We start from the raw sequence: 25,580 nt of genomic DNA on the forward strand, positions 1-25,580 counted from the left end.
TCACAGCACCGGCCTCCTTAGCTAGGAAGTGGTGCGTTTCATGCCTGGCTGGCAGATGTTTTCCTCGTGGATTTCCTCCTCTCCTCCTTTTTCTTCCTTGCGCTGTGGGAGCGAGAGAACCTTGTTGGCTCATTTCACAGACACTCTCAGCCCGGATTGCAGAGGAAATTGCTGCATCAAATCCCACTGCAGGATGAAAAGCATGAGCAGCCTTAGATCCGGAGAACAAGCCCAGTCCCTCTCTCCGCCTGTCTTTTTGCAAAAAGACAACTCTTTTCATCCTCTCATTTCCTGGAACGCTGGTAGTTTTCTGGACGATGGGTCGGTGGGAGGCTCCCTCGCTGGTCTAATATCATACAGGGGCTCAGGAGCAGGCGCACAGCTCACGTGCAGCAACATGCATGGTGCAGTGTTAGAGCGTCAGGCTAGGACCTGGGAGGCCAGGGTTCAACTCCCCCCCCACTTGGCCATGGAGCTCACTGGGCCTCTCAGCCTAGCCTATTTCATAAGGTTATTGTATAACTCCACACCCTCCAACGTTTCTCCAGTGAAAATAGGGATGTTCTAAGGAAAAGCCGGACGTTGCAGGATCAAATCGGAAAGCGGGACAGTTTCGGTAAATCTGGGACTGTTCCTGGAAAATAAGGACACTTGCAGGGTCTGGATAGCTAGCCCACAACTTAAAAGGTAAAGGGACCCCTGACCATTAGGTCCAATCGTGGCCGACTCTGGAGTTGCGGCGCTCATCTTGCTTTATTGGCCGAGGGAGCCGGCGTACAGCTTCCGGGTCATGTGGCCAGCATGACTAAGCCGCTTCTGGCAAACCAGAGCAGCGCACGGAAACGCCGTTTACCTTCCCGCCGGAGCAGTACCTATTTATCTACTTGCACTTTGACGTGCTTTCGAACTGCTAGGTGGGCAGGAGCAGGGACCGAGCAACGGGAGCTCACCCCGTCGCGGGGATTCGAACCGCCGACCTTCTGATCGGCAAGTCCTAGGCTCTGTGGTTTAACCCACAGCGCCACCCGCGTCCCAGCCCGCATCTTACACGGGGGCATTAAGCCAAAATTGCACATAGCCAAAAGTTCAATGATGGGTAGGACTGCCAAAGTCACCCCCCCGAACCCCCTTCCCCTTTCCATATGCGTAAAGCTGATTGCACACAACAATTTAAATGTGCTTAAGTTATGGGCGGGACGTGGGTGGCGCTGTGGGTTAAACCACAGAGCCTAGGCCTTTCTCCTGGGCATAGTCGGCCAATTGGTGCCAAAGAAGGACAGAAGCTTCTTTATGTATGCAACAACAGCAGCAGGAATACTCATCGCAAAATATTGGAAGACACAAGATCTACCCACCCGGGAAGAATGGCAGATGAAGTTGATGGACTACATGGAACTGGCTGAGATGACTGGCAGAATCCGAGACCAAGGTGAAGAGTCGGTGGAAGAAGATGGGAAAAAATTTAAAGTTTATCTACAGAAACATTGCAAAATTAAGGAATGTTAGAAGGATGTTGGAATGAAGTAATGTGGTTTTAGCAGAAATGATATAAAGGATTAGGTAAAAATGGATTTGTTAATTGGTGAAAGACGAGAATGTAAAATTACAGTATATTAAGATAAATTAATAGGATAAAAACAAAGCTGGAAAGGATTTGCTGAAATATCTAATTGAACTAGAATACAAAAAAGGGAGGTGTGAGGAGGTCAAGGAAATAAGCAAAGGAAAGAAAGTTATGTAAAGGTTTGATCTGTGTTTTTTATTTTTAATTGCTTGCATTTTTTCTGTATTTTCTTGGTTTTCTTTTTTTTCTTTTTTCTCTTTTCTCTTTGTAATCTTTAAAAGCTGAATAAATATTATTATTATTTTTTAAAAAAAGATAAATAGGTGGCGGGAGGGTAAACGGCGTTTCCATGCGCTGCTCTGGTTTGCCAGAAGCGGCTTAGTCATGCTGGCCACATGACCCGGAAGCTGTATGCCAGCTCCCTCAGCCAATAAAGAGCGAGATGAGTGCCGCAACCCCAGAGTCGGTCACGACTGCACCTAATGGTCAGGGGTCCCTTTATCCTTTACCTTTAGGTTATGGGCGTCCTGTACCCTGAGCTCCCAGGAAGCTGGGACCTTTCTGTGTCTAGCTTTGGGGCTAGCCCTGAACTTCCTTTCTCTTTTGCTCCGTGATGTTGACTTAGCAAGGAGTTGCGAAGGAGCTTCTCCCGTGTTGCCATTCTGCTCTGCCGTTGGCCCGCTGCCTTGGCTGTGACTCAGTTTAGCTGCAGCAAACCCCCTTTCTCCTGCGTTCCTTGGAAGCAGCCGCTGCTGGGCTGCAGACTTAATTCTCCTTATAGTCGACAAAATATAGGCTGCCATCGCAAGGGAAACAAGCTGACAGCTCCTCGGCCAAAATGCTCTTGCTTATTATTCCAAGAGGACAAACTGATTATTAAAAGGAAACGGGCTTGTGGCAACAATAGTAATTTTGCACTTTGCTGAGCGGCTTCCCACCCCCTTCCTTTCCCCCCCTTTTTGGTGGGGGTAGTTTCCCCCCACCCCTTGGTTAGCAAAGCCTTGAATGAGGAAAAAGCAAAGGCGAGTGACAGCTCTGTCTCCCAGGCCCTGATCCTGCTGGCATCTGCCTCTGGTCCTGATGTGTGTTACTCACAGTTTGCAAAAAAAGGAGGACTGGCAATATGGAAGGCATGAAAGCACTTCAATTATTTTTAGGCTTTCTTTATAATTGTTTTAAATGGTATTTAACATTGTTGTTAATACTGACACATGACTTTAGGGTGAAGGAATAATAATAATAATAATAATAATAATAATAATAATAATAATACAGTGGTACCTTGGTTCCCAAACGCCTTGGTTCCCAAATGCCTAAAACCTGGAAGTAAGTGTTCCGGTTTTTAAACATTTTTTGGAAGCCGAACATCCGATGCGGCTGTCGGCTATTGTTTCCCTGGCGTCTGCACCAATCAGAAGCTGCGCCTTGGTTTTCGAACATTTCGGAAGTCAACTGACTTCCAGAACGGATTAAGTTTGGCGCTTTTGTTTTTGCTCTTTATTTTGCATTTTTGTTTTTTGAGGCTTTTTCAGTTCATTTGTTTTTGTGACTGTGTGGAACCCAGTTCAGCTACTGATTGGTTGTGTGACTGCGGCAATGGATAAAAGCTCCGTATCCAAACAATGACTATCGTCAGTGTAAGTAAGAAAAAAAATGATTTTAATTTTTATCATCTACAATATTTGTTTTATAGTACAGTACATTGAGTACAGCATTCCTGCCAACCTAGCAGTTCAAAAGCACGTCAAAGTACTAGTAGATAAACAGGTACCCCTCCGGCGGGAAGGTAAACGGTGTTTCCGTGTCCTGCTCTGGTTCGCCAGAAGCGGCTTAGTCCTGCTGGCCACATGACCCGGAAGCTGTACGCCGGCTCCCTCAGCCAATAAAGCAAGATGAGCGCCGCAACCTCAGAGTCGGCCACGACTGGACCTAATGGTCAGGGGTCCCTTTACCTTTTTACATTTATTGCTTTCATTTTATGGATCAATGTTCATGTTAAAGAGAAAAATTCATGTTAAATTGCTGTTTTAGGGGTTGTTTTTAAAAGTCTGGAACGGATTGCAGTGGTACCTTGGGTTACATACGCTTCAGGTTACATACGCTTCAGGTTACAGACTCCACTAACCCAGAAATAGTACCTTGGGTTAAGAACTTTGCTTCAGGATGAGAACAAAAATCGTGCTCCGGCGACGCGGCAGCAGCAGGAGGCCCCATTAACTAAAGTTGTGCTTCAGGTTAAGAACAGTTTCAGGTTAAGAGCGGACAAATTAAGTTCTTAACCCGAGGAACCACTGTAATCTGTTTTGCATTACTCTCTACGGGAAAACACAGCTTGGCTTTGGAATGCTTTGGTTTTGGAACGGATTAAGTTTGAGAACAAAGGTACCACTGTAGTAGTAGTAGTAGTAGTAGTAGTAGTAGTAGTAGTAATAAATAATATCAGCTGGATGCAGATTGCAAAGTGATGAAGCACTCCTCCTGCTGTTCATAGAATCATTGAATTGCAGATTTGGAAGGGATCCTGGGGGGTCATCTAGTCCAACCCCCGGCAATTCAGGAATCTCAGCTAAAGAATCCAAGACTGGTAGCCACCCGTATGATACATCTTTGCTAATTTCACATGGGTTAAGTACCATCTATACATCATTTCCATAATATTTTCTTTTAATACAGTACATGCAGTAAACTTAACCCCTTTCTTCCGCAGCCTTTCCCAATCTTCCAACATTAGATTGTGTCCAACATTTCTTGCAACTTGTTCGTCCTTTGTGTGCCATTCAATAACTGAAGCTCTTGCAGCATATACAGTTGTGCCCCGCAAGACGAATGCCTCCCAAGACGGAAAACCCGCTAGATGAAAGGGTTTTCCGTTTCTCGATGCGCTTCGCAAGACGAATTTCCCTATGGGCTTGCTTCGCAAGACGAAAACGTCTTGCAAGTCTTGCGATTTTTTTCGCTCCCCCCCCCCTTTCTAAGCCGCTAAGCCACTAATAGCCTTTTAGCCGCTAAGCCGCTAAGCCTTTAATAGCCACTAAGCCGCTAAACCTCTAATAGCGCTAATCCGCTAAGCCGCTAATAGGGTTGCTTTGCAAGACGAAAAAACCGCTAGACGAAGAGACTCGCGGAATGGATTATTTTCGTCTTGCGAGGCACCAACCACTGTATCTGTATAGGACTGGATAGGACTGTATAGGCCTGTTGCAGATCTGCATGAGTTACTGCTCTCCTTGTGACCGGCCACTGCTGTGGGCTGGCAAGTCTGCCATCTCCCTGCACTGGGGGCGTTTTGGTTATTCATCCTGCTTCTAGTGCACGTAATAAAGAAGTGGCAGGCCCAGAACAGGGACTCATGCAGAAACACCTGAGGCAGACTCCTCTGAGTAGCGCTGGGTCTCTCACACGCTAGCTCCACCACAAGCCTTGCCAACAAAGATGCATAAAGGTATCTTTTTCTTTTGATTTTTGTGTGCCAGTAGTAGGCGCTGGGGAATGGGGGTTCAATCTGGAATCAGGAGTGCAGGGTGTGGGAGGGGGGTAGCCCTCCCTCCTAGACTATTAAGTTAAAGGGACCCCTGACCATTAGGTCCAGTTGTGGCCGACTCTGGGGTTGCGGCGCTCATCTCGCTTTATTGGCCGAGGGAGCCGGCGTACAGCTTCCGGGTCATGTGGCCAGCATGTCTAAGCTGCTTCTGGCGAACCAGAGCAGCAGACGGAAACGCCGTTTACCTTCCCGCCGGAGTGGTACCTATTTATCTACTTGCACTTTGATGTGCTTTCGAACTGCTAGGTTGGCAGGAGCAGGGACCGAGCAACGGGAGCTCACTCCGTCGCGGGGATTCGAACCAGCGACCTTCTGATCGGCAATTCCTAGGCTCTGTGGTTTAACCCACAGCGCCACTTGCATCTCCCTCATAGACTATATCCTAAAATAAATAATAAAATAAAATAAAATAAAATGAGACCGTAATGCAGTGACACATCTCCATTGCCGTCACATCTTGTTTGGTCCTAGAAGTAAACCTGTAGTTTGTAATAGCTGTGCATGTGCATGAAAGCAGAATCTGGGTGGCCGCCTCGCAGGGATGGTGCAGTTGTGGATTTCCTGCATTGTCCTGGGGTTGGACTAGATGACCACTAGGGGTACTGCCCCTTCAACCCTCCCCTTTTCAGATCAAATATGTTTCTTCGCGCAGAGCAGCAGAAATGTCAACAACTTAGATTCCTTGTGACCTGTTGGGAGATTTCTATATTTTTTTATTTTATTATTATTATTATTATTATTATTATTATTATTATTAATATTTATTAAGGTTTTAAGGGTTACAAAAAGTAAAAGTAAAAACATCATATTAAACAACAACAAAAACAACACATCGTAATATGAAAAGAAAAAGAAAAAAAGAAAAAGAAAATACGAAAATAGAAAAATAAAATCCATTAAAAAAATAATAACACATCGAATCTTCCCATAACTTATCTTTCATTTATAATAATAATAATAATTTTTTATTTATACCCCGCCCTCCCCAGCCAAGGCCGGGCTCAGAGCGGCTTACAAGCAATAATAAAAACAAGATGAATGATTACAAACTTAAAAACAAAAATAAAACACAACAATTAAAATAATGGAACATTAAAATATTAAAATGTAGCCTCATCGCAGGAGGAGAAGGAAAAGAAGGGGAAAAAAGAGAGAGAGAGAGGGGGGGGGAGGGAGGGAATCAAACTGGCTCCAAGCCAAAGGCCAGGCGGAACAACTCTGTCTTACAGGCCCTGCGGAAAGAAATCCGATCCTGCAGGGCCCTGGTCTCATGAGGCAGAGCGTTCCACCAGGCCGGAGCCAGAGTTGAAAAGGCCCTGGCTCTGGTCGAAGCCAATCTAACTTCCTTAGGGCCTGGGACCACTAGGGTGTTGTTATTTATGGACCTTGAGGCTCTCCGTGGGGCATACCAGGAGAGGCGATCCCGTAGGTACGAGGATCCTAGGCCGTGAAGGGCTTTAAAGGTCAAAAGCAGCACCTTAAATCTGACCCTGTACTCCACCGGGAGCCAGTGCAGCTTGAAAAGCACTGGGTGAATATGCTCCCATGGCAGAGACCCCGTGAGGAGCCTCGCTGCAGCATTCTGTACCCGCTGGAGTTTCTGGGACAGCTTCAAGGGCAGCCCCGCGTAGAGCAAATTACAGTAGTCAAGCCTGGAGATGACCGTCGCATGGATCACTGTGGCCAAGTCAGGGCGGGAAAGGTAAGGGACCAACTGCTTGATGCGGCGAAGGTGGAAAAATGTCGCTTTGGCTGTTGCTGTAACCTGCGCCTCCATGGAAAGGGAGGCGTCAAGGATTACACCCAAACTCTTAAAGGTAAAGGTAAAGGTACCCCTGCCCGTACGGGCCAGTCTTGACAGACTCTGGGGTTGTGCGCCCATCTCACTTAAGAGGCCAGGGGCCAGCGCTGTCCGGAGACACTTCCGGGTCACATGGCCAGCGTGACATTGCTGCTCTGGCGAGCCAGAGCCGCACACGGAAACGCCGTTTACCTTCCCGCTGGTAAGCGGTTCCTATTTATCTACTTGCACCCGGAGGTGCTTTCGAACTGCTAGGTTGGCAGGCGCTGGGACCGAGCAGTGGGAGCACACCTCGCCGCAGGGATTCGAACCGCCGACCTTTCGATCGGCAAGTCCTAGGCGCTGAGGCTTTAACCCACAGCGCCACCTGCGTCCCCACCCAAACTCTTAACGGAAGGCAATGGCACTAATTGGGCCCCCGCAAGAGAAGGGAGTTTGCTTGTTTCCTTGACCTCCTCACACCTCCCTTTTTTGTATTCTAGTTCGGTTAACTATTTCAGCAAATCCTTCCCATCTTTTCCAATTTTTGTCCTGTAATTTATCTTAATATAATATAACTTTACTTTCCCTCGTTTCACCAATTAACAGTCTATTTTTTCCTGATCCTTTATAACATTTCTGCTAAAACCACATAAGTTCATTCCAACATCTTTCTAACATTCATTAATTTTACAATGTTTCTGTAAGTAGTCTTTAAATTTCTTCCAATCTTTCTCCACCGGATTTCTATATTTTATTAAATGGTAGAGAAGTTTTTTCAATTTTTTTTTTTTAAGCTGGCTCGATGCCCTTATGAAGGCAACCATCCACCTTGGCCCATGTGTTGCGTTGGGTTCCACTTGCAGCAGTTTTGACGTCCTCCTCAGATGCCCTCCTTGACCAGATCCCCCTCTTTCCTATGCCCACTGCAGAGCCCCCGGCAGCTGGTCAGCTCACGGGACCCAGCCAGACCGAGGGAGGAAGAACGAAGAGCTGACAGATGAGGAGAAGGAGATCATCAACCGGGTCATTGCTCGCGCCGAGAAGATGGAAGAGTTGGAGCAGGAACGCATTGGGTAAGGAGGCCACGTGAGTTGGGAGTCATGTTCTGTGTGGATTTGTGTGCAGGTAGCAAATCGGCATCCCTCCAGATGGTCCCATCAGCCCCAACCAACATGAACAGTGGTTGGGGATAATGGAAGTTATTCTCCAGATGTTCCCAGACACCAGGTCCCATCAGCCCCAACCAACATGACCAGTGGTTGGGGATAATGGAAGTTATTCTCCAGATGTTCCCAGACACCAAGTCCCATCAGCCCCAACCAACAAGGCCAGTGGTTGGGTATGATGGAAGTTATTCTCCAGATGATCCCAGACACCAGGTCCCATCAGCCCCAACCAACATGGCCAGTGGTTGGGATGATGGAAGTTATTCTCCAGATGTTCCCAGACACCAGTTCCCATCAGCCCCAACCAACATGGCCAGTGGTTGGGATGATGGAAGTTATTCTCCAGATGTTCCCAGACACCAGTTCCCATCAGCCCCAACCAACATGGCCAGTGGTTGGGATGATGGAAGTTATTCTCCAGATGGTCCCAGACACCAGGTCCCATCAGCCCCAACCAACATGGCCAGTGGTTGGGATGATGGAAGTTATTCTCCAGATGGTCCCAGACACCAGGTCCCATCAGCCCCAACCAACATGGCCAGTGGTTGGGATGATGGAAGTTATTCTCCAGATGGTCCCAGACACCAGGTCCCATCAGCCCCAACCAACATGGCCAGTGGTTGGGATGATGGAAGTTATTCTCCAGATGTTCCCAGACACCAGGTCCCATCAGCCCCAACCAACATGGCCAGTGGTTGGGATGATGGAAGTTATTCTCCAGATGTTCCCAGACACCAGTTCCCATCAGCCCCAACCAACATGGCCAGTGGTTGGGATGATGGAAGTTATTCTCCAGATGTTCCCAGACACCAGTTCCCATCAGCCCCAACCAACATGGCCAGTGGTTGGGATGATGGAAGTTATTCTCCAGATGGTCCCAGACACCAGGTCCCATCAGCCCCAACCAACATGGCCAGTGGTTGGGATGATGGAAGTTATTCTCCAGATGGTCCCAGACACCAGGTCCCATCAGCCCCAACCAACATGGCCAGTGGTTGGGATGATGGAAGTTATTCTCCAGATGGTCCCAGACACCAGGTCCCATCAGCCCCAACCAACATGGCCAGTGGTTGGGATGATGGAAGTTATTCTCCAGATGTTCCCAGACACCAGGTCCCATCAGCCCCAACCAACATGGCCAGGGGTTGTTCTCTTCCATCAACATCTGGATGGCCATAAGGTCTTGTTTGCATCTTCGCATTGCAGGGGGTTGGGCTGGATGACCGCTGGGGACCCCTTCCAACTCTACCATTCTGCCATCCCAACATCCTTTCCGTGGTGCTGGGCAGCTTGCTTTGTTGGAGGGCTTGCACCTCTCTCTTTCTATGTTCTGCACTCCTGGTCTTCTCTGCTCCAGAGCTAGGAGACCACAAGCCCATTCTGCCTGAAGCAGAAACAGGGGTGGGTGGCCTGGGGTCCCCCAGATGTTGTTGTCTTCCGTCTCCCATCACCCCCTGCTAGCAACATGGACGGCAGACAGGGATGATGGGCACTGTAGTCCAGATGTTTAAAAGCCATCTCAAGATAAACCTGGTCAGGGAAGTTTTTAGTGTTTGATGTTGTCTTGTGTTTTTCCCCTCTTTTTGCTGGGAGCCGCCCAGAGTGGCTGGGGCAGCCCAGTCAGATGGCCGGCATACAAATTACAGTGGTACCTCGGGTTACATACACTTAAGGTTACAGACTCCGCTAACCCAGAAATAGTACCTCGGGTTAAGAACTTTGCTTCAGGATGAGAACAGAAATCGTGCGGCGGCGGCACGGTGGCAGCAGGAGGCCCCATTAGCTAAAGTGGAGCTTCAGGTTAAGAACTGTTTCAGGTTAAGAACGGACCTCCAGAATGAATTAACTACTTAACCCAAGGTACCACTGTAATTGGGACACAGGTGGTGCTGTGGGTTAAACCACAGAGCCTAGGAATTGCTGATCAGAAGGTCGGCGGTTTGAATCCCCGCAACGGGGTGAGCTCCTGTTGTTCGGTCCCAGCTCCTGCCAACCTAGCAGTTCGAAAGCACATCAAAGTGCAAGTAGATAAATAAGTACCGCTCCAGCGGGAAGGTAAATGGCGTTTCCGTGCGCTGCTCTGGTTCGCCAGAAGCGGCTTAGTCATGCTGGCCACATGACCCGGAAGCTGTACGTCGGCTCCCTCGGCCAATAAAGCGAGATGAGCGCCGCAACCCCAGAGTCGGCCACGACTGGACCTAATGTTCAGGGGGTCCCTTTACCTTTACCACTGTAATTATTGTTATTGCCATTTTTCAGGAGGTATGTGAACAAAATGGGAGAGGGGAGCAAGCGAGAAAATGCAGAGTTGGGCCACACGCATGCATTTCAAGCACTATGAGAGCACTTTGAAAAAAATATTGGCTTCCCCCAAAGACTCCTGGACCTGTCATTTATCCAGGGTGCTGAGAGTGGTTGTGCAACTCCTATTTTCAACCCAAAGACCTGGAGTATCCAGAGTAGTTTAACAACCAGTCCCTCTTCACAGGAACTCAGGGGCCCTCGAACTCAGCTCCCATTCCCACCAGTGCTGGAAGCCACCCCTCCCTGCCTCCCCAGGATGAGGCCACCGGGAGACGTAGAATTTTGTCACTGAGGGTTTCGTAGGTGGGATGAGTGGCCTCCGTGTGTGCTTCTGCAAAAGGTTTCCCATCTCCCTTGCTCACCGACAGCCCAGTCAGCAAGGAGGAGCTGGTACGCTTGACTTAATTCCCAGCCATAAGCTGCTGCAGTGCACCATTTCTCACGAGGAGCAGGGAGTGGGAAGCGACTTATTTCTGGGACACATAAGAATTTGCCAGGATGCTTAAGAAACATTGTTTGTAAAGGAGGGGGGAGACTCTTGGAGGGAGGGGGGCATTTCGCCGCCGCTGCAACTTAACATAACACCAACTACGTGTTCTCTTCGCAAACACGTTTGATTTAAAACCGGCTTCCCTCTCCTGTTGTCGATCTCGCACAAATAGCGTTGCACAACTGAAGCTCAGCACTCCTTCTGAGTATCACAGAAGGAGTCTCTGGAAACAACAAGAAAGTGCTCTTGTGCTTCGGTCTTGTTTGCGTGTTGTTGTTGTTTAGTCGTTTAGTCGTGTCTGACTCTTCGTGACCCTCTGGACCAGAGCACGCCAGACACTCCTGTCTTCCACTGCCTCCTGCAGTTTGTCAGACTCATGTTCGTAGCTTCGAGAACACTGTCCAACCATGTTTGCGTGTTAAGGTAAAGGTAAAGGTACCCCTGCCCGTACGGGCCAGTCTTGACAGACTCTGGGGTTGTGCGCCCATCTCACTTAAGAGGCCAGGGGCCAGCGCTGTCCGGAGACACTTCCGGGTCACGTGGCCAGCGTGACATCGCTTCTCTGGCGAGCCAGAGCCGCACACGGAAACGCCGTTTACCTTCCCGCTGGTAAGCGGTCCCTATTTATCTACTTGCACCCGGAGGTGCTTTCGAACTGCTAGGTTGGCAGGCGCTGGGACCGAGCAGCGGGAGCGCACCCCACTGCAGGGATTCGAACCGCCGACCTTTCAAATGGCAAGTCCTAGGTGCTGAGGCTTTAACCCACAGCGCCACCTGCGTCCCTTTGCGCCACCTGCGTCCCTTTTGTTTGCGTGTTACAGTAGCTTAATTCTGCACGAATTTGCTTAATCTTCCTTTGAAGCCATCCTAGTTCGTGGTCATCGCTTCCTCCAGTGGCAGGGGGTTCCGTAGTTTATAACTATGGGCTGCATAATCTTTGCTCTGTCCCGAATCTTCCAAATTTCAGCTTCGTTGGAGGTCCTAAAGGTAAAGGTAAAGGGACCCCCCTGACCATTAGGTCCAGTCATGGCCGACTCTGGGGTTGTGGCGCTCCTCTCGCTTTATTGGCCGAGGGAGCCGGCGTACAGCTTCCGGGTCATGTGGCCAGCATGACTAAGCCGCTTCTGGCAAACCAGAGCAGTGCACGGAAATGCCGTTTACCTTCCCGCTATAAAGCGGTACCTATTTATCTACTTGCACTTTGACGTGCTTTCGAACAGTTAGGTTGGCAGGAGCAGGGACCGAGCAACAGGAGCTCACCCCGTCGCGGGGATTTGAACCGCCGACCTTCTGATCGGCAAGTCCTAGTCTCTGTGGTTTAACCCACAGTGCCACCCGGTCTTTACGAGACCTAGTGTTATAATAAAAGTCAGAAAAATAGACAGATGCTAGAGGACAGAAACCAGTCCCCTTACTGGCCTCCTGGGAAGACCTAGTGCCATCGGTGTAATATTTTAAATGTATTTAACTAATTTAAATAAATAATGTAAACGTATTTCCTTGTATCCGTGTTGATACTGATTTTAGTGGGTACCGCTAATTAGCCCACAAATTATTCCGATCTACCTCCGCAGTCTCTGTCCCCAGATCAGATTCCCATCACGGTTACACAGAGTTCTATCCTCTAAACTCCTCTGTACTCTTTTTAAAAAGTTATTGTATATTATTTTGTATGTAAAGCCACCTTTTTCAAATGATGTTAAACTTCAGAAACTTTTAACTTCAGAATTTGATTTAAAAAATGCACCGTTTGATGAACGTAAAAGCTAATTTACGTCCTGCATTCCTTTTTTCCTCATCGCTCGTTCTGCTAATATAGGTAAGCCATTTTCAGATGAATCAATTAGTCTGCAATTGATTTATTTGAAAATGGTCCGCCTATATCAGCAGAACAGATAATGAGAAAAATCACCTGTTCATTTATTGCTAATAATGTGCTCAGCACGGGGTGTGCCAGGAACTGCGAAATAAGCTGAACTGAGCCCAGTCCCGAAGTCAGGATTGGTGCAAAGCTTTTACCTGCAGCTCCTGTTTTAATGTCTGGCTCAGGCAAGTGTGTCTCCACTAACAACACTTCCCCAAATAACGCACACTGATTTAACGGTTTTGTCAGATTTGGGTCACACCGCGACAGGAGGGGATGAAATTTCCTGAGGGCTGGAAAACCTCTCCAGAGGGCTTCTCTTTTCCCCGCTCCCCCCCTCCTTCACTTTATATATTCCCTTCAGAACAGAATAAATAATAGATTTATTTTTATTGCATGAACTATTTTTATCTGCTTGGGATTTTTCACAGCATGCCTGCCCAACCGAACTTGCAGGGAGAGAGGCTGCTGGGGGTGTTTGTGAAGCTCCTAGTTGCTGGCAGGGGGGGCTGCCTGTGCAGTTGGCGGGTGGGGTAGGGGGTTTTGCAAGCTGCAGACCCCCTGCAAGCCCTACTTAGTTTGTTTCTCAACGGAAAAAGGCAAATGCCTTGGTTGGATTCTTCCTCCAATCTAAGCTGCATAGTTGGCCACAAATGCACAGAGGTTCGAGGAAAGATGAACAGCATATTCTCCGAAATTCTCTGCTCCCATACATACTGGATCTTGGAGGCACACCTGTACAGAGTTTACCTGTGAGATCCTTTTACCCTCATAATCATCATAATAAAGTTTATTTATACCCTGCCCTCCCCAACCAAGATCGGGCTCAGGGTGGCTAACAGCAGATTAGTACTATTACTCCCCTTGATCTGGACACTAGACTTCTGTTGATACAGCCTAGAATAGCATTAATAATAAATTAATAACAATGTTTTTATCTATACCCTGCCCTTCTTGGTTCAAAAACCAGGCTCAGGGCTGCTAACAAATAAATTTAAAACACTTAATTGTAAAAGCAGTATAAAATACAGTATAAAAACATGAATAACAATAAAATTCAAAGTTCAGAAATCAATTTAGGGGAAATCCATATAATAAGCATTAGATAATCACCAGGGCTGGCTGGCTGAATTAGTCCTACTTGGACCAGTGAGGAGGCCAGGGGAGAATTAGATGTGGGGTCTCAGAGCGGGTAATCTTCATAAAAGGGGAGCCGGAGGGCAGAAAAGGGAAATAAAACTTCAGGCTGAATTCTAATTAAAGGCCAGGCAGAATAGCTCTGTTTTACAGGCCCGACAGGAGGAGGCTAAATCCTGGAGGGCCCTAGTCTCATGGGACAGAGCATTCCACCAGGTTGGAGCCATCACTGAAAAGGCCCTGGTGGAGGATAGCCTGACTTCCTTAGGGGCCCAGGACCTCTAAACTATGGTTATTCATGGACCTTAAGGTCCTCTGCGGGGCATACCAGGAGAGGCGGTCCCATAGATATGAGGACCCTAAGCCACTCGCTATTAATAGCCATTAGCTATTAAGGGTCTGGAGAGTTGAACCCGAGCCAACAGATTCAAATGATAAGCATTAGGAGGAACCTTTTGATGGTAAGAGCAGTTTGACTGTGGAACAGCAGGTGGTGGACTCTCCTTCGTTGGAGGTTTTTAGACAGAGGCTGGATGGCCATCTGTCATGGGTTCTGTAGCTGAGATTCCTGCATTGCAGGGGGTTGGACTAGATGACCCCGGATACCCCTTTCCAACTCTACAATTCTGTGCTTTGATGAGCCCAGATACAAAGTAAAACTTGAACCCCTGCATCCCTGGAGTACGAATTCCATGAGTATGTAGGCATATAACATAATCCCTGCAGCGCTGTGTCAAGTTTCATATGAAACTGATGCTGAATAATAGAATTCATAGAGTTGTAGAGTTGGAAGGGGTATCTGGCAATACAGGAATATGACACAGTCCCATATGGGGATTGACCCTGTGACCCTGGCATTATCAGCACCACAACTGAGTTGTCCAGCCTTCGACTGTGTGATCTCCCCTCTCTCACTTCTGAAAGGACTGTACCTCCTTAGAAGGAAAGGCAGCGTTGAGCCGACATTAAGAAAAGGCTTTCTAAGCCAGGCTTTGCCAGTCTGCTGCCCTCAACCCCAGCCAGCACAGCCAGGGCCGTTTCTTTGGTTTTTTAAAAATATTTTTTATTGCTTTTTTGTAACAACAACAAATAAAATAAATACTCTTACATTCAAAAATTTGTATGTCTTCTTATTTACCCCACGCCTTATTGTGCCCGGACTTTCTTCCATCCCTTCAACGGTTTTCATGTCTCAAATCTTTTCTTACAGTTTCTTATTTACACTCCATCCACATCACAAGATTTACATTAATCCTGCTACAGTTTTTAAATGCTTACAATTACTCTGTATATATTCAACAAATTTACTCCAATCCTTTTCGAACTTTGCTTCTATTTGGTTCCGAATCTTATAAGTCAATTTCGCCAATTCTGTGTATTCAAACATTTTTGCCTGCCACTCCATTAAAGTTGGGATTTCTTGGGATTTCCATTTCTGAGCCACTAAGATTCTAGCGGCGGTCGTTGCGTACATGAATAGTTTGTAATCTTCCTTTTTTAATTCATCCCCTGTTATCCCTAGCAAAAATGCTTCTGGTTTCTTTGGGAAAGTGTATTTAAATAGTTTTTTCATTTCGTTTTATATCATGTCCCAATATTTTTTTATTTTTTCACACATCCACCACATGGGCCAGGGCCGTCTTAAGCATATCCGGCGCTGTGGTGCAAAGATCCCACCGGCGTCCCACTCCCTGTTTCCCAGAGTTGTCGACCTTTTCCCAAGCCTCTGCGGGGATCACTCTCCTCCCACAGGGGCTTGGGAAGAAGAAGAGTTTGGATTTGATATCCCGCTTTATCACTACCCTAAGGAGTCTCAAAGTGGCTAACATTCTCCTTTCCCTTCCTCCCCCACAACAAACACTCTGTGAGGTGAGTGGGGCTGAGAGACTTCAGAGAAGTTTGACTAGCCCAAGGTCACCCAGCAGCTGCATGTGGAGGAGTGGGGAAGCGAACCCGGTTCACCAGATTACGAGTTCACCCCTCTTAACGACTACACCACACTGGCTTATATTGTTGATGGGGTGCAGCTGGAGGGTGTGCAGGAAGGAAAGAAAGGGGAGGCCGCCGGCAAAGCTGCGCAGCTCCCCCACTCGCTGGGGCGCCCCGAGAGGCCAGCGCCCTGGCACAACGCGCCAGTATACCCAATGGGAAAGACGGCTCTGAGCACAGCTATGTGACTTAAGGCTGGTGGGAGCATGGCTGCGCAACCTTGGGCTGATGGGAGTAACTAGTTCAGCAAGATCTTCTCATAGCTGTCAAGTTACAAATTTGAAAATCAGGGACCAGCAGCCTCGAAAATAAGGGATCAGCAGCCAAAATAAGGGATTTTCCTAGCACAGTTATGTTCGACTTCTGAGCCCCTCCGAGCCAAAGGCAGAAAGCCCAGCCAGCAGCCAAACAAAGCCTCAAGCGGTGGTTCCCACAGCGCAGCAACCCGGCAAAGGGGATGCAGCAAGGAAAACCACCGTCACCTCTCCGCTGGGAAGCGCTGAGCAACGGCGAGTCCCCAGGCAACGCGGCCGATTTGATCGGCACAAGGCATGCAAGCTCCACCCCCAAGTCGTTCTTAGACTCCTTATTGGGTGAGCAACGCAGCCAAGCAACACAGTTGGAGCCTCCCTCTTCCCTGGCCAGCAGGGAGGGAAGGGAGAGGAGCTGCTTCCTTTGAAACCCAGGAAATTTAAGGGACATCATCAATAAGGGACAGCAGTGGGACACGGCGCTGGGATAAGGGAGTTTCCCGCCAAATAAGGGACAATTGACAGCTATGGATCTTCTGGGTTGGAAATAGGCTGATTTAATCAATTAACGTGGCCAAAAGCATCCTTTTTTTGTGTTGTTGTTGATTCTGCTGCGTTGCCTCCTTGCTTTTAGGCGTCTCATGAACCGCCTGGAAGACATGCGCCGAAACGTGGCCGGTGACGGGGTCAACCGCTGCATCCTGTGCGGTGAACAGCTGGGGCGCCTGGGGTCAGCCTGTGTGGTGTGCGAAGATTGCAAAAAGGTGAGGAACCCAAATCTCAGCCCCCTTTACCGCCTCCCTTGCCCTCGCATGCTTTCTTCCAGGGGTGGCCCAATGCTTTTTTTGCTTCCTGGGATGAAGGGCAGGACTCTGAGGGTGACTGAGCTACCAAAGTGGCACCCTCAGCCGCCCTCAGCACCCAAGAGGGTCTGGAGGGGAGGAGGCGGCATGTCAAATATTTGGGGCCTGTGACATTTTGGCCTTTAAACGCTAAGGATGGAGATGATCTTGTCATGAAATTCTACTCAGTATTGATCCAGAGTAGATTCCAATGTATAGTTAGCAGAGTAACAACTTAAAATACATTGCAGGAATTCCCCCAAAATAGACCAGAAGCAATTGATATTTCATCCAGCAGAGCTTTTACTGCTACTGAAGGGAAATGAGCATAATGGTCACAAACCCAATACATTCAGGACTGGAACTGTCCATAAGAAATCCAGTTGCAGCAGACTTAACTTAAACTTAGAAGAACTTATAATAAGTCTAAACCAGGGGTCAGCAAACTTTTTCAGTTGTGAGCCAGCCCACCATCTCTCAGACTATGTGATGGGCTGGACTATATTTTGAAGAAAAAAATGAACGAATTCCTGTGCCCCACAAATAACCCAGAGATGCATTTTAAGTAAAAGGACACATTGTACTCATGTAAAAACACACTGATTCCTGGACCGTCCATGGGCTGGATTGAGAAGGCGATTGGGCCGCATCCGGCCCACGGACCTTAGGTTGCCTACCCTGGTCTAAACTTTAACACTATACAGTGGTACCTCTGGTTGTGAATCCGTTCCGGAGGCCCATTCGCAACCTAAAAAAAATGCAACCTGCATCTGCGGGTCACGATTCATCGCTTCTGTGCATGTGCACAACATCATTTTGTGCATCTGCGCATGCGCGAGCAGCAAAACCCGGAAGTAACCCTTTCAGATACTTCTGGATCGCCGCAGGACGCAACCTGTAAACGCGCAACCTGAAAGCAAACGTAACATGAGGTATGACTGTACAGTGGTACCTCAGGTTACATACGCTTCAGGTTGCATACGCTTCAGGTTACAGACTCTGCTAACCCAGAAATAGTGCTTCAAGTTAAGAACTTTGCTTCAGGATAAGAACAGAAATCGTGCTTCGGCAGCGCGGCGGCAGCAGGAGGCTCCATTAGCTAAAGTGGTGCTTCGGGTTAAGAACAGTTTCAGGTTAAGAACAGACCTCCAGAACGAATTAAGTACTTAACCCGAGGTACCACTGTATACAGAACACCACACCAGAAGGAAAGAGAGATAGAGAAAGTGAAACCCAGGCTCCTTCTGGCCCTACTATTATAGTCAGCATGACCTTGATAGAAAAAGATAAGAGAACCAGTTTAAACCAGCTATACTCAGCTTCTCCGGAAGTATAACCCAAACATCATGAAGCTTCTGCTTGCTTCTTTGCACAGAGAAGCTTCCAGAACCCTCTGGAATTAATTAGAATAGGATCTACACATCAGATCAATACTTTCTGCACTAAGAAATGCAAACTGACAGATCTATCGCCACTGCCAGAAGTGTCATACTTCTGAATAGCAGTTGCTGGAAGTTACAGGTGGGCAGAGAGCAGAGGCAGTCCCACTTGTGAGAACAGGATGCTGGACTGGAGGGACCTTTGGCCTGATCCTGCAGGTGCTCTCCTTGTGTTCTTATTTATTTTGGAGGGGGAAGTGCCCCCTGTGCCTTGGACCATTCCTCCTGTATTCCTCACCAAAGCCTCAGAGCCAGGCAGTCCTCCTTGCCCGCCATCTCGAAAGCAAGCTTCGCTGTGCCAGGTATTTGGTGGAAAGATGACATCCTTAATTAAGCTGGAGGCAGCCTCCCCTCAAGGGCGCGAGTGGCAGCGCCAGGGCTGCGCGGCACAGATGGCACGAGAAGGCTCCCCCATCTGCTGCAGTCGACCTTCCGCAGCCGGGCCAAAAAATGTCTGGCGCCATTTCTGTCAGAAACGTGACTCTCCTTGATTGTTGTTATTGGAAAGTGTGTGTGCGCGCACACACAGCTTTCAGACAGGCCACGTCCAAATAATTATAATTATAATAATAATAGTAATAATAATAATCAGTGCTTTAAAAAAAAAAACACGTTTAGGGGTACGTTCATTTTGCCAAAATCACCATTTTATAGTTCAAATTGGGAAAAATAAATACAGTAAATGGACAGAAGTACAAAGATTCGCTTTGTATTTTTTATATTACGCACAAGATTATTCTAAACACAACCAGATTTTATCTACTTATCTACTTTTGAAAATTTATCTACTTTAAAAAATTTTCACTTATGATCTTTTTCTTTTACTTCTTTATTCTTTCTTTGTTCTTTTTTTCCTTTTTTCTGATATCTTATCTTTCATTTCACTGCTTTATTGTGAATAGCACTTTATAGAGGTATAAATAACTGTAAATATGAAAAGAGACAAAATATTCTCTAATTTTTTTCCCTTGGTTAGATGTTTTTTCTTTTTCTTTTGTATTTTCTTTTGTTGTGAATATGTATGTTTTCTAATTTGTACTTAATAATAATAATAATAATAATAATAATAATAATAATAGATTCACAAAATGTTTAGGGGTATGCGTACCCCTGCGTCCCCCTCCCCAGAAAAAAAAGCACTGCTAATCATAATGCCAATATTTATACCCCGCTCATCTGGCCCATCTGAAAGCACTCTTATTCCACTATAAAGAGTCCTGGGATCTGTGGTTTGTTAAGGGTGCTGAAAGGTGTTAGGAGACCCCCCCCCCCCAATTCCTCCCCCCATAGCTTCAGTTCCCAGAGTGATTTGACAATCAATCCTTTTTCACAGTGACTGTAGCTCTAGAGCAGTGTTTCCCAACCTTGGGCCTCCAGCTGTTTTTGGACTACAACTCCCATCATCCGTAGCTAGCAAGACCAGTGGTCAGGGATGATGGGAATTGTAGTTCAAAAACAGCTGGAGGCCCAAGGTTGGGAAACACTGCTCTAGAAGAGCTCTCAGCACCCTTAAGAAACTACAGCTCCCAGAATTCTTCAGGAGAAGCCATCACTGCTTAAAGCAGGACCATAGCATTTGAAATGTGTGTTGTGATTATGGGCACTGTCTGTCTTCCAGCGCCATATCTGGGAGACCGACATGGGCTGTTTAGACACCCGTACACAGACATAATGGAAGTCCATCTTCATTCTGATAAGGGCTTTTCTGGCTGTTTTGACAGTGTTTTGTATCTTTCTTTCCCATGCAGAACGTCTGCACTAAATGTGGCACGCAGACCAGCAACAATCGGCCTCACTCCATCTGGTTGTGTAAGATCTGCTGCGAACAGAGAGAGGTCAGTCGGGAAGTGGCTTGTTAGACCTGCGTTTTCCTGGGAAATATACGAATGATGCAAAGAGTATATTCAGATGGTCTATCCTCATATGCCTATTTGAGGAGTCAGGACCTCGTGGCCTCCCCAGCTTCAATGGATTACAACTCCTATTACCCGTGGCAATTCTTTTTATTTTGATTTCTTAAATGAAAATTCACCAGCGTTTAGTGTGAATTTCTCCTACTTTCTTATGCAATTTTCCTAATATGTATAATCTTTTGCAAAGTCATTTCTTCTAATATGCTGTTTTCAGTAACATACAAATTTTTAGGCACACTTTAACCCTGGGATATGCATTTTTGTATACAGTTCTTGGGTGGAGAAGTGCATTGCAACATATGGAGAAATGAGATTATATATATATATATATATATATATATGCAGGTTTTGGTGTCCTCGGGTGTCTTCCCGTGTAAAAGTTGGGGTGTCTAGGCGACGTTTCGACGAGGTCTCACTCGTCATCTTCAGGCTGGTGCTTTCGGCTTCTTGTTACTGGAACAGAGCGGGATCTCAATGTTTGAGTTCCTATAAATACTGTAGAGGGGGTGTGGTGTCTAGCCTCCAATGTTCTGGGCAGAGAGGAAGTTCCCAGGCTAGTGTGCCTTTTCTTCTTTTGTTCCTTAATTACTTGAGAGATACCTTGAGTGATTTCTTGAGTGATATCCTGAGTACCACTTAGGTGGGTCATTAGGTGTGGATTAGTTGCTAAAGTCTTTGTGTCTTGACCTCTTGAACTTTGTGAAGAGTTTTCCTGAGAAGATGGCTGTATTGCACTTAGTTGTGCTTTGGCTTGGCTTCGTGTATAGGGGCGAGCTGTGGTTTTGTGGCTTGTGTCAGCCAGATCTGTGTAGGGATTGCAGGGGGGTGCAGCATCCGGAGGTGCCACCATGGATTGGCTACTGGATGGTGTCAGTAATTCATCTGTGGAGAGGGTCTGGGTTTGGGTCTGGTGTGGTTGATTGGTGTTGGCGTTCTGTGTGCCTCTGGATCTGGTGTCAGTTTTTGTGGGGAGGGCTAATTTCCAGATGTCTGGCAAGCGGGATGTGTCGTCACGCTTGTTCATGTTGTGAGGGTGTTTCTCTATCTCGATGGCTTCCATGATTATTCTCTTGTGGTGATGTTCCGTGTTAAAGAGCAATTTGGAATCTGCAAAATTAATTTCGTGTCCCGTGAAAATCTACGAAAGCATATATATATATATATATATATATTACTTTACAGGACGCGGGTGGCACTGTGGGTTAAACCACAGAGCCTAGGACTTCCCGATCAGAAGGTCGGCGGTTCGAATCCCCGCAACAGGGTGAGCTCCCGTTGCTCGGTCCCAGCTCCTGCCAACCTAGCAGTTCAAAAGCACCTCAAAGTGCAAGTAGATAAATAGGGACCGCTCTGGCGGGAAGGTAAACGGCGTTTCCGTGCGCTGCTCTGGTTCGCCAGAAGTGGCTTAGTCATGCTGGCCACATGACCCGGAAGCTGTATGCCGACCTCGGCCAATAAAGCGAGATGAGCGCCGCAACCCCAGAGTCGGCCACGACTGGACCTAATGGTCAGGGGTCCCCTTACCTGTTTATATTACTTTACAAAGTTGTTATTGTACTTCACCAAGTATGGCAAGTATGTGTTTATATAAGTCTCCATTCCAATCGTAGAAGGGAGCCACATTTTTATTTTTCCAATTCATCAGTATCAGTCTTTTTGCCGTGGTAAGGGCGCGGAGAGTCCACCCATATTGTCCATTTGTAAGGTTCCATGTGCTGGGCATATAATTCGAAAGGATATTTTGCTCTGTAAATGTAAGGTTGTTCCGTACAGTTCTGTTAATAGTTTTAGTTACCTTCTGCCAAAAATCTTCCAATATAGGACAATGAAAAAACATATGTTTTAGAGAAGCATTATCCCTATTTTATCTCCAACAGTTAGACACCCTAGATAGCCCTTTTTAAAACAAACGTTTTTAAAAAATCGCAAATGGGGGGGGAAAACCCTGGCAATTAACCACTGGTTCCTCACCCCTGTTCTCCTTCAGCTGGTTGCAAGCAAGTGGCCTTCCTTGGCTGTAATCCTCTCAAAAATGAGTGAATGAGCAGTAAAATGGCAAACGCATTTCAAAGTACCATATTTTTCGCTCTATAGGACACACCTTGTTTTAGAGGGGGAGAAGCGGCAGGAGAAACGGAGACCCTTCCATTTCTCCTCCCGCTTGCCTGAAGGGGCGCTGCGCAGCTCTCCCTCTCTGCTGAAGCCAGGAGAGTCTTGCTCTCCCGGCTTCAGCAAAAGGAACCCGAAGCCTTTGGAGCGCAGTGCGAGTTCCCACTGTGTTCTGGAGGCTTCAGGCGGATATCTTTGAAGCCTGGAGAGCGAGAGGGGCCAGTGCGCACCGACCCCTCTCGCTCTCCAGGCTTCAGTGAAAGCAACGCAAAGCCTCTGGAGCGCGGAGGGAGCTCTCCTTCTGCGCTTCAAAGGCTTCGTGTTGCTATCACTGAAGCCAAGGAGCCTGCATTCGCTCCATAGGACGCACACACATTTCCCCTTACTTTTTGGAAGGGAAAAGGTGAGTCCTATAGAGCGAAAATTACGGTAAACAACTGCAGAGTGACGCATTTGGGGATGAAAAGTCTTAATTTTGCATACATTCCATTGGGGTCTGATCTGGAGGTGATGGATGAGGAACGAGACCTTGGGGTCATAATGGACGACTCGATGAAAATGTCGGCCCAGTGTGTGGCAGCTGTGAAAAAGGCAAAGCCCATGCTATATCTGGCCCTGCCGTGGGAAGAATCATAGAACTGTAGAGTTGGAAGGGACCCCAAGGGTCTGTCAGGAGCTCAGCCTACACTCGAGTAGGACCCTGGCAGAGACACTTGCCTGACTGGCATGTTCTCTCCCTCCTGGTATTTGGTTCGGGAGCTTCAAGAGCTTTCTTCAGCCCGAACATCACAGCGACCGATGCCAACAGACACCGGCACACTTAGGGATCCGCAGAGTCTTCGCAGCTTCTGTAACAGACCTCAGCAACTCAGCATTTTGGCTAGTCTACTTTATTTACATATAAACACACACGGAGCACTGCAACATGGCTCCCTCTCTCTCTAGCAACAGACAGGAAAGAGAAAAAGAACTTCACGGAACACAGTAACACAAACATCCTGTCTCCTTCACTTCCCACTCTGTGGAGTCAAAACATATACCGTCATGTGATAGACAAAAATCCCATGACTGCAATCATGGAGCAGGAATTCTAACAGGGTAATAATAGTAATAATAATAATAATAATAATAATAATAATAATAATAATAATAATTATTTATACCCCGTCCATCTGGCTGGGTTTCTTCAGCCACTCTGGGCGGCTCCCATCATCATCATCATCAGCAGCAGCAGCAGTGATAAAACATCAAACATTAAAAAAATTCCTAAACAGGGCTGCCTTCAGATGTCTTCTAAAAGTCTGGTAGTTGTTTATTTCCTTGATGTCTGCTGGGGGGGCATTCCACAGCACGGATGCCACTACTGAGAAGGCCCTCTGCCTGGTTCCCTGTAACCTCACTTCTCTCAGGGAGGGAACCACAAGAAGGCCCTTGGAGCTGGACCTCAGTGTCCGGGCAGAACGATGGCGATGGAGACGCTCCTTCAAGTATACTGGGCCAAGGCTGTTTAGGGCTTTGAATGTCAGGACCAACACCCCCCCCAACTGAGCTCTTTTATTGTGATACTTACAAGACATTGTCCTAGCTCTGCCACCGGGACAATTTTCGAAGTCACATACTTGAGATCATTTATGAGAAGAGCCACACACCAGTCATGCAAATTGAACTTGAGGCCTTCTAAGTACAACGGACATGCATTATTATAGAGCTATGGCCCTGCAGTTTAGGGAACCGATTGTCACTAAGGACAGAAACTAAGGAGGCAGTGCTGGCCAAATTCTTCACCATCTTCTTTTAATGAGCAGTGCCATAAAATAAGTCCCCTCAGTGAGAGAATGCACATATCCTGTACAGCTGGGGGGATAATGTAAGACCTGACCGATGGTCAAGGCTTAATGTCACACCTTTTGGAGCCTGGAAAGTGAACTTCTGAAGCAGGGCAGTGAAGAAAAGAAAAAACTCAATCCTGGCCAGTTGTTCTCCAAGACAAACTCGCTTTCCTGCAGAGAATGGCAGGAATGCTTCCCTTTTCCAGAACTGATTGTTCTCTAGAAAATGGCCTGGATTAAACATACTGGGTGTTTCCCACTCATCCTCATCAAAGAGCACTGAGGTCAAGTTGGTGAGCAATATGGTTCCTTTGGGCACACGAAACCCAGCCAGTGTAGTGTCCCTAGTTGTCATCTGGGGCCCATTTAAAGGCACAATACTGCTTTTTCTTTGAATTTAGCACCAACCCTTTGAAATGTACTTGGAGCCAATGTAGGTCTTGGCAGCCATTCCCAGTCACTAGTCTAGCTGCCGCATTCTAGATTAAGAATCATCTTGTTGAGTCACCTGCAATGCTGGAATCGAGAGCATTCAATCAGGTGACCACCCATATTGCCAGCGGTACAATTCCCAGGAAGAAAACTGTACAGCATCAGCCGTCTCTGAACACACGGTTCTCATGCCTCTTTGTCCTGTTCTGTTTTCAGGTATGGAAGCGCTCTGGGGCGTGGTTCTTCAAGGGGGTGCCGAAGCAAATGCTCCCCGAACCGATGCCCATCAGCAAGAGCAAACAGCAGCCGCTGCCCAGCCAGGCAGCTGCCCCTGCTCAGGACTCGAAGCCGTATCCTCGCCAGCAGAATCGCGGTAGGCAAAATATGCTACTGATTATTGCACCGCTGATCATCTACAACATTATTAGATTAGATTTCAGCATAGGTTAAAAAACAAAAACTCCAAAATAATAGGTCTCTGCTGCAAGGAGTTTACAGTGCAAGCTTATGCAGTAAGAAAGAAGAGAGGCATGGGAGATGCAATGGTTAAAAATTGTGGTGCCCCGCCCTGCTTCATTTGAAATTGGCTCGATATTAAGCTCCTCCCTTTCCTGAAAATGTTCAGCCTTGCTTATAAAATTGGTGCACATGTTTTGATGACTTGCACATTGTACACTTGTTGTTTAGTCTAGCCCAGGGTTTCCCAAACTTGGGTCTCAAGCCATTTTTTGGACTACAATTCCCATCATCCTTGACCACTGGTCCTGCTAGCTATGGATGATGGGAGTTGGAGTTCAACAACAGTTGGAGACCCAAGTCTGGGAAACCCTGGTCTAGCCCATTCACCGAGGACTAATCTACTCTCGTGAGCTATAATGTTAAAAATGTGACACCAGAGGGCAGTGTAGAGCAGTGATCTGTCGCCAA

The 25,580-nt window shown here is 47.2% G+C and overlaps 1 protein-coding gene and 1 long non-coding RNA gene across 5 annotated transcripts in view; one reads left to right on the plus strand and one right to left on the minus strand.

Annotated features, from left to right (window-relative positions):
- Positions 1 to 25,580, minus strand: part of LOC310849765 — a 320,102-nt gene that overhangs the window by 121,477 nt on the left and 173,045 nt on the right. The window lies entirely within an intron of this gene.
- The window catches only part of RPH3A (rabphilin 3A), a 123,899-nt gene that overhangs the window by 53,165 nt on the left and 45,154 nt on the right, over positions 1 to 25,580 (plus strand). For all 4 annotated transcript variants that reach the window (XM_083750209.1, XM_083750207.1, XM_083750208.1 and 1 more), the window contains 4 exons: positions 7,818 to 7,961; positions 16,724 to 16,853; positions 20,119 to 20,205; positions 24,870 to 25,026. In XM_083750209.1, coding sequence (XP_083606335.1) covers positions 7,818 to 7,961; positions 16,724 to 16,853; positions 20,119 to 20,205; positions 24,870 to 25,026 — 518 coding nt within the window. The remainder of the gene's footprint in view (positions 1 to 7,817; positions 7,962 to 16,723; positions 16,854 to 20,118; positions 20,206 to 24,869; positions 25,027 to 25,580) is intronic.

This window comes from Podarcis gaigeae, assembly GCF_964106915.1.
Source record: "Podarcis gaigeae genome assembly, chromosome: 8".
Classification (NCBI taxonomy): Eukaryota; Metazoa; Chordata; class Lepidosauria; order Squamata; family Lacertidae; genus Podarcis; species Podarcis gaigeae.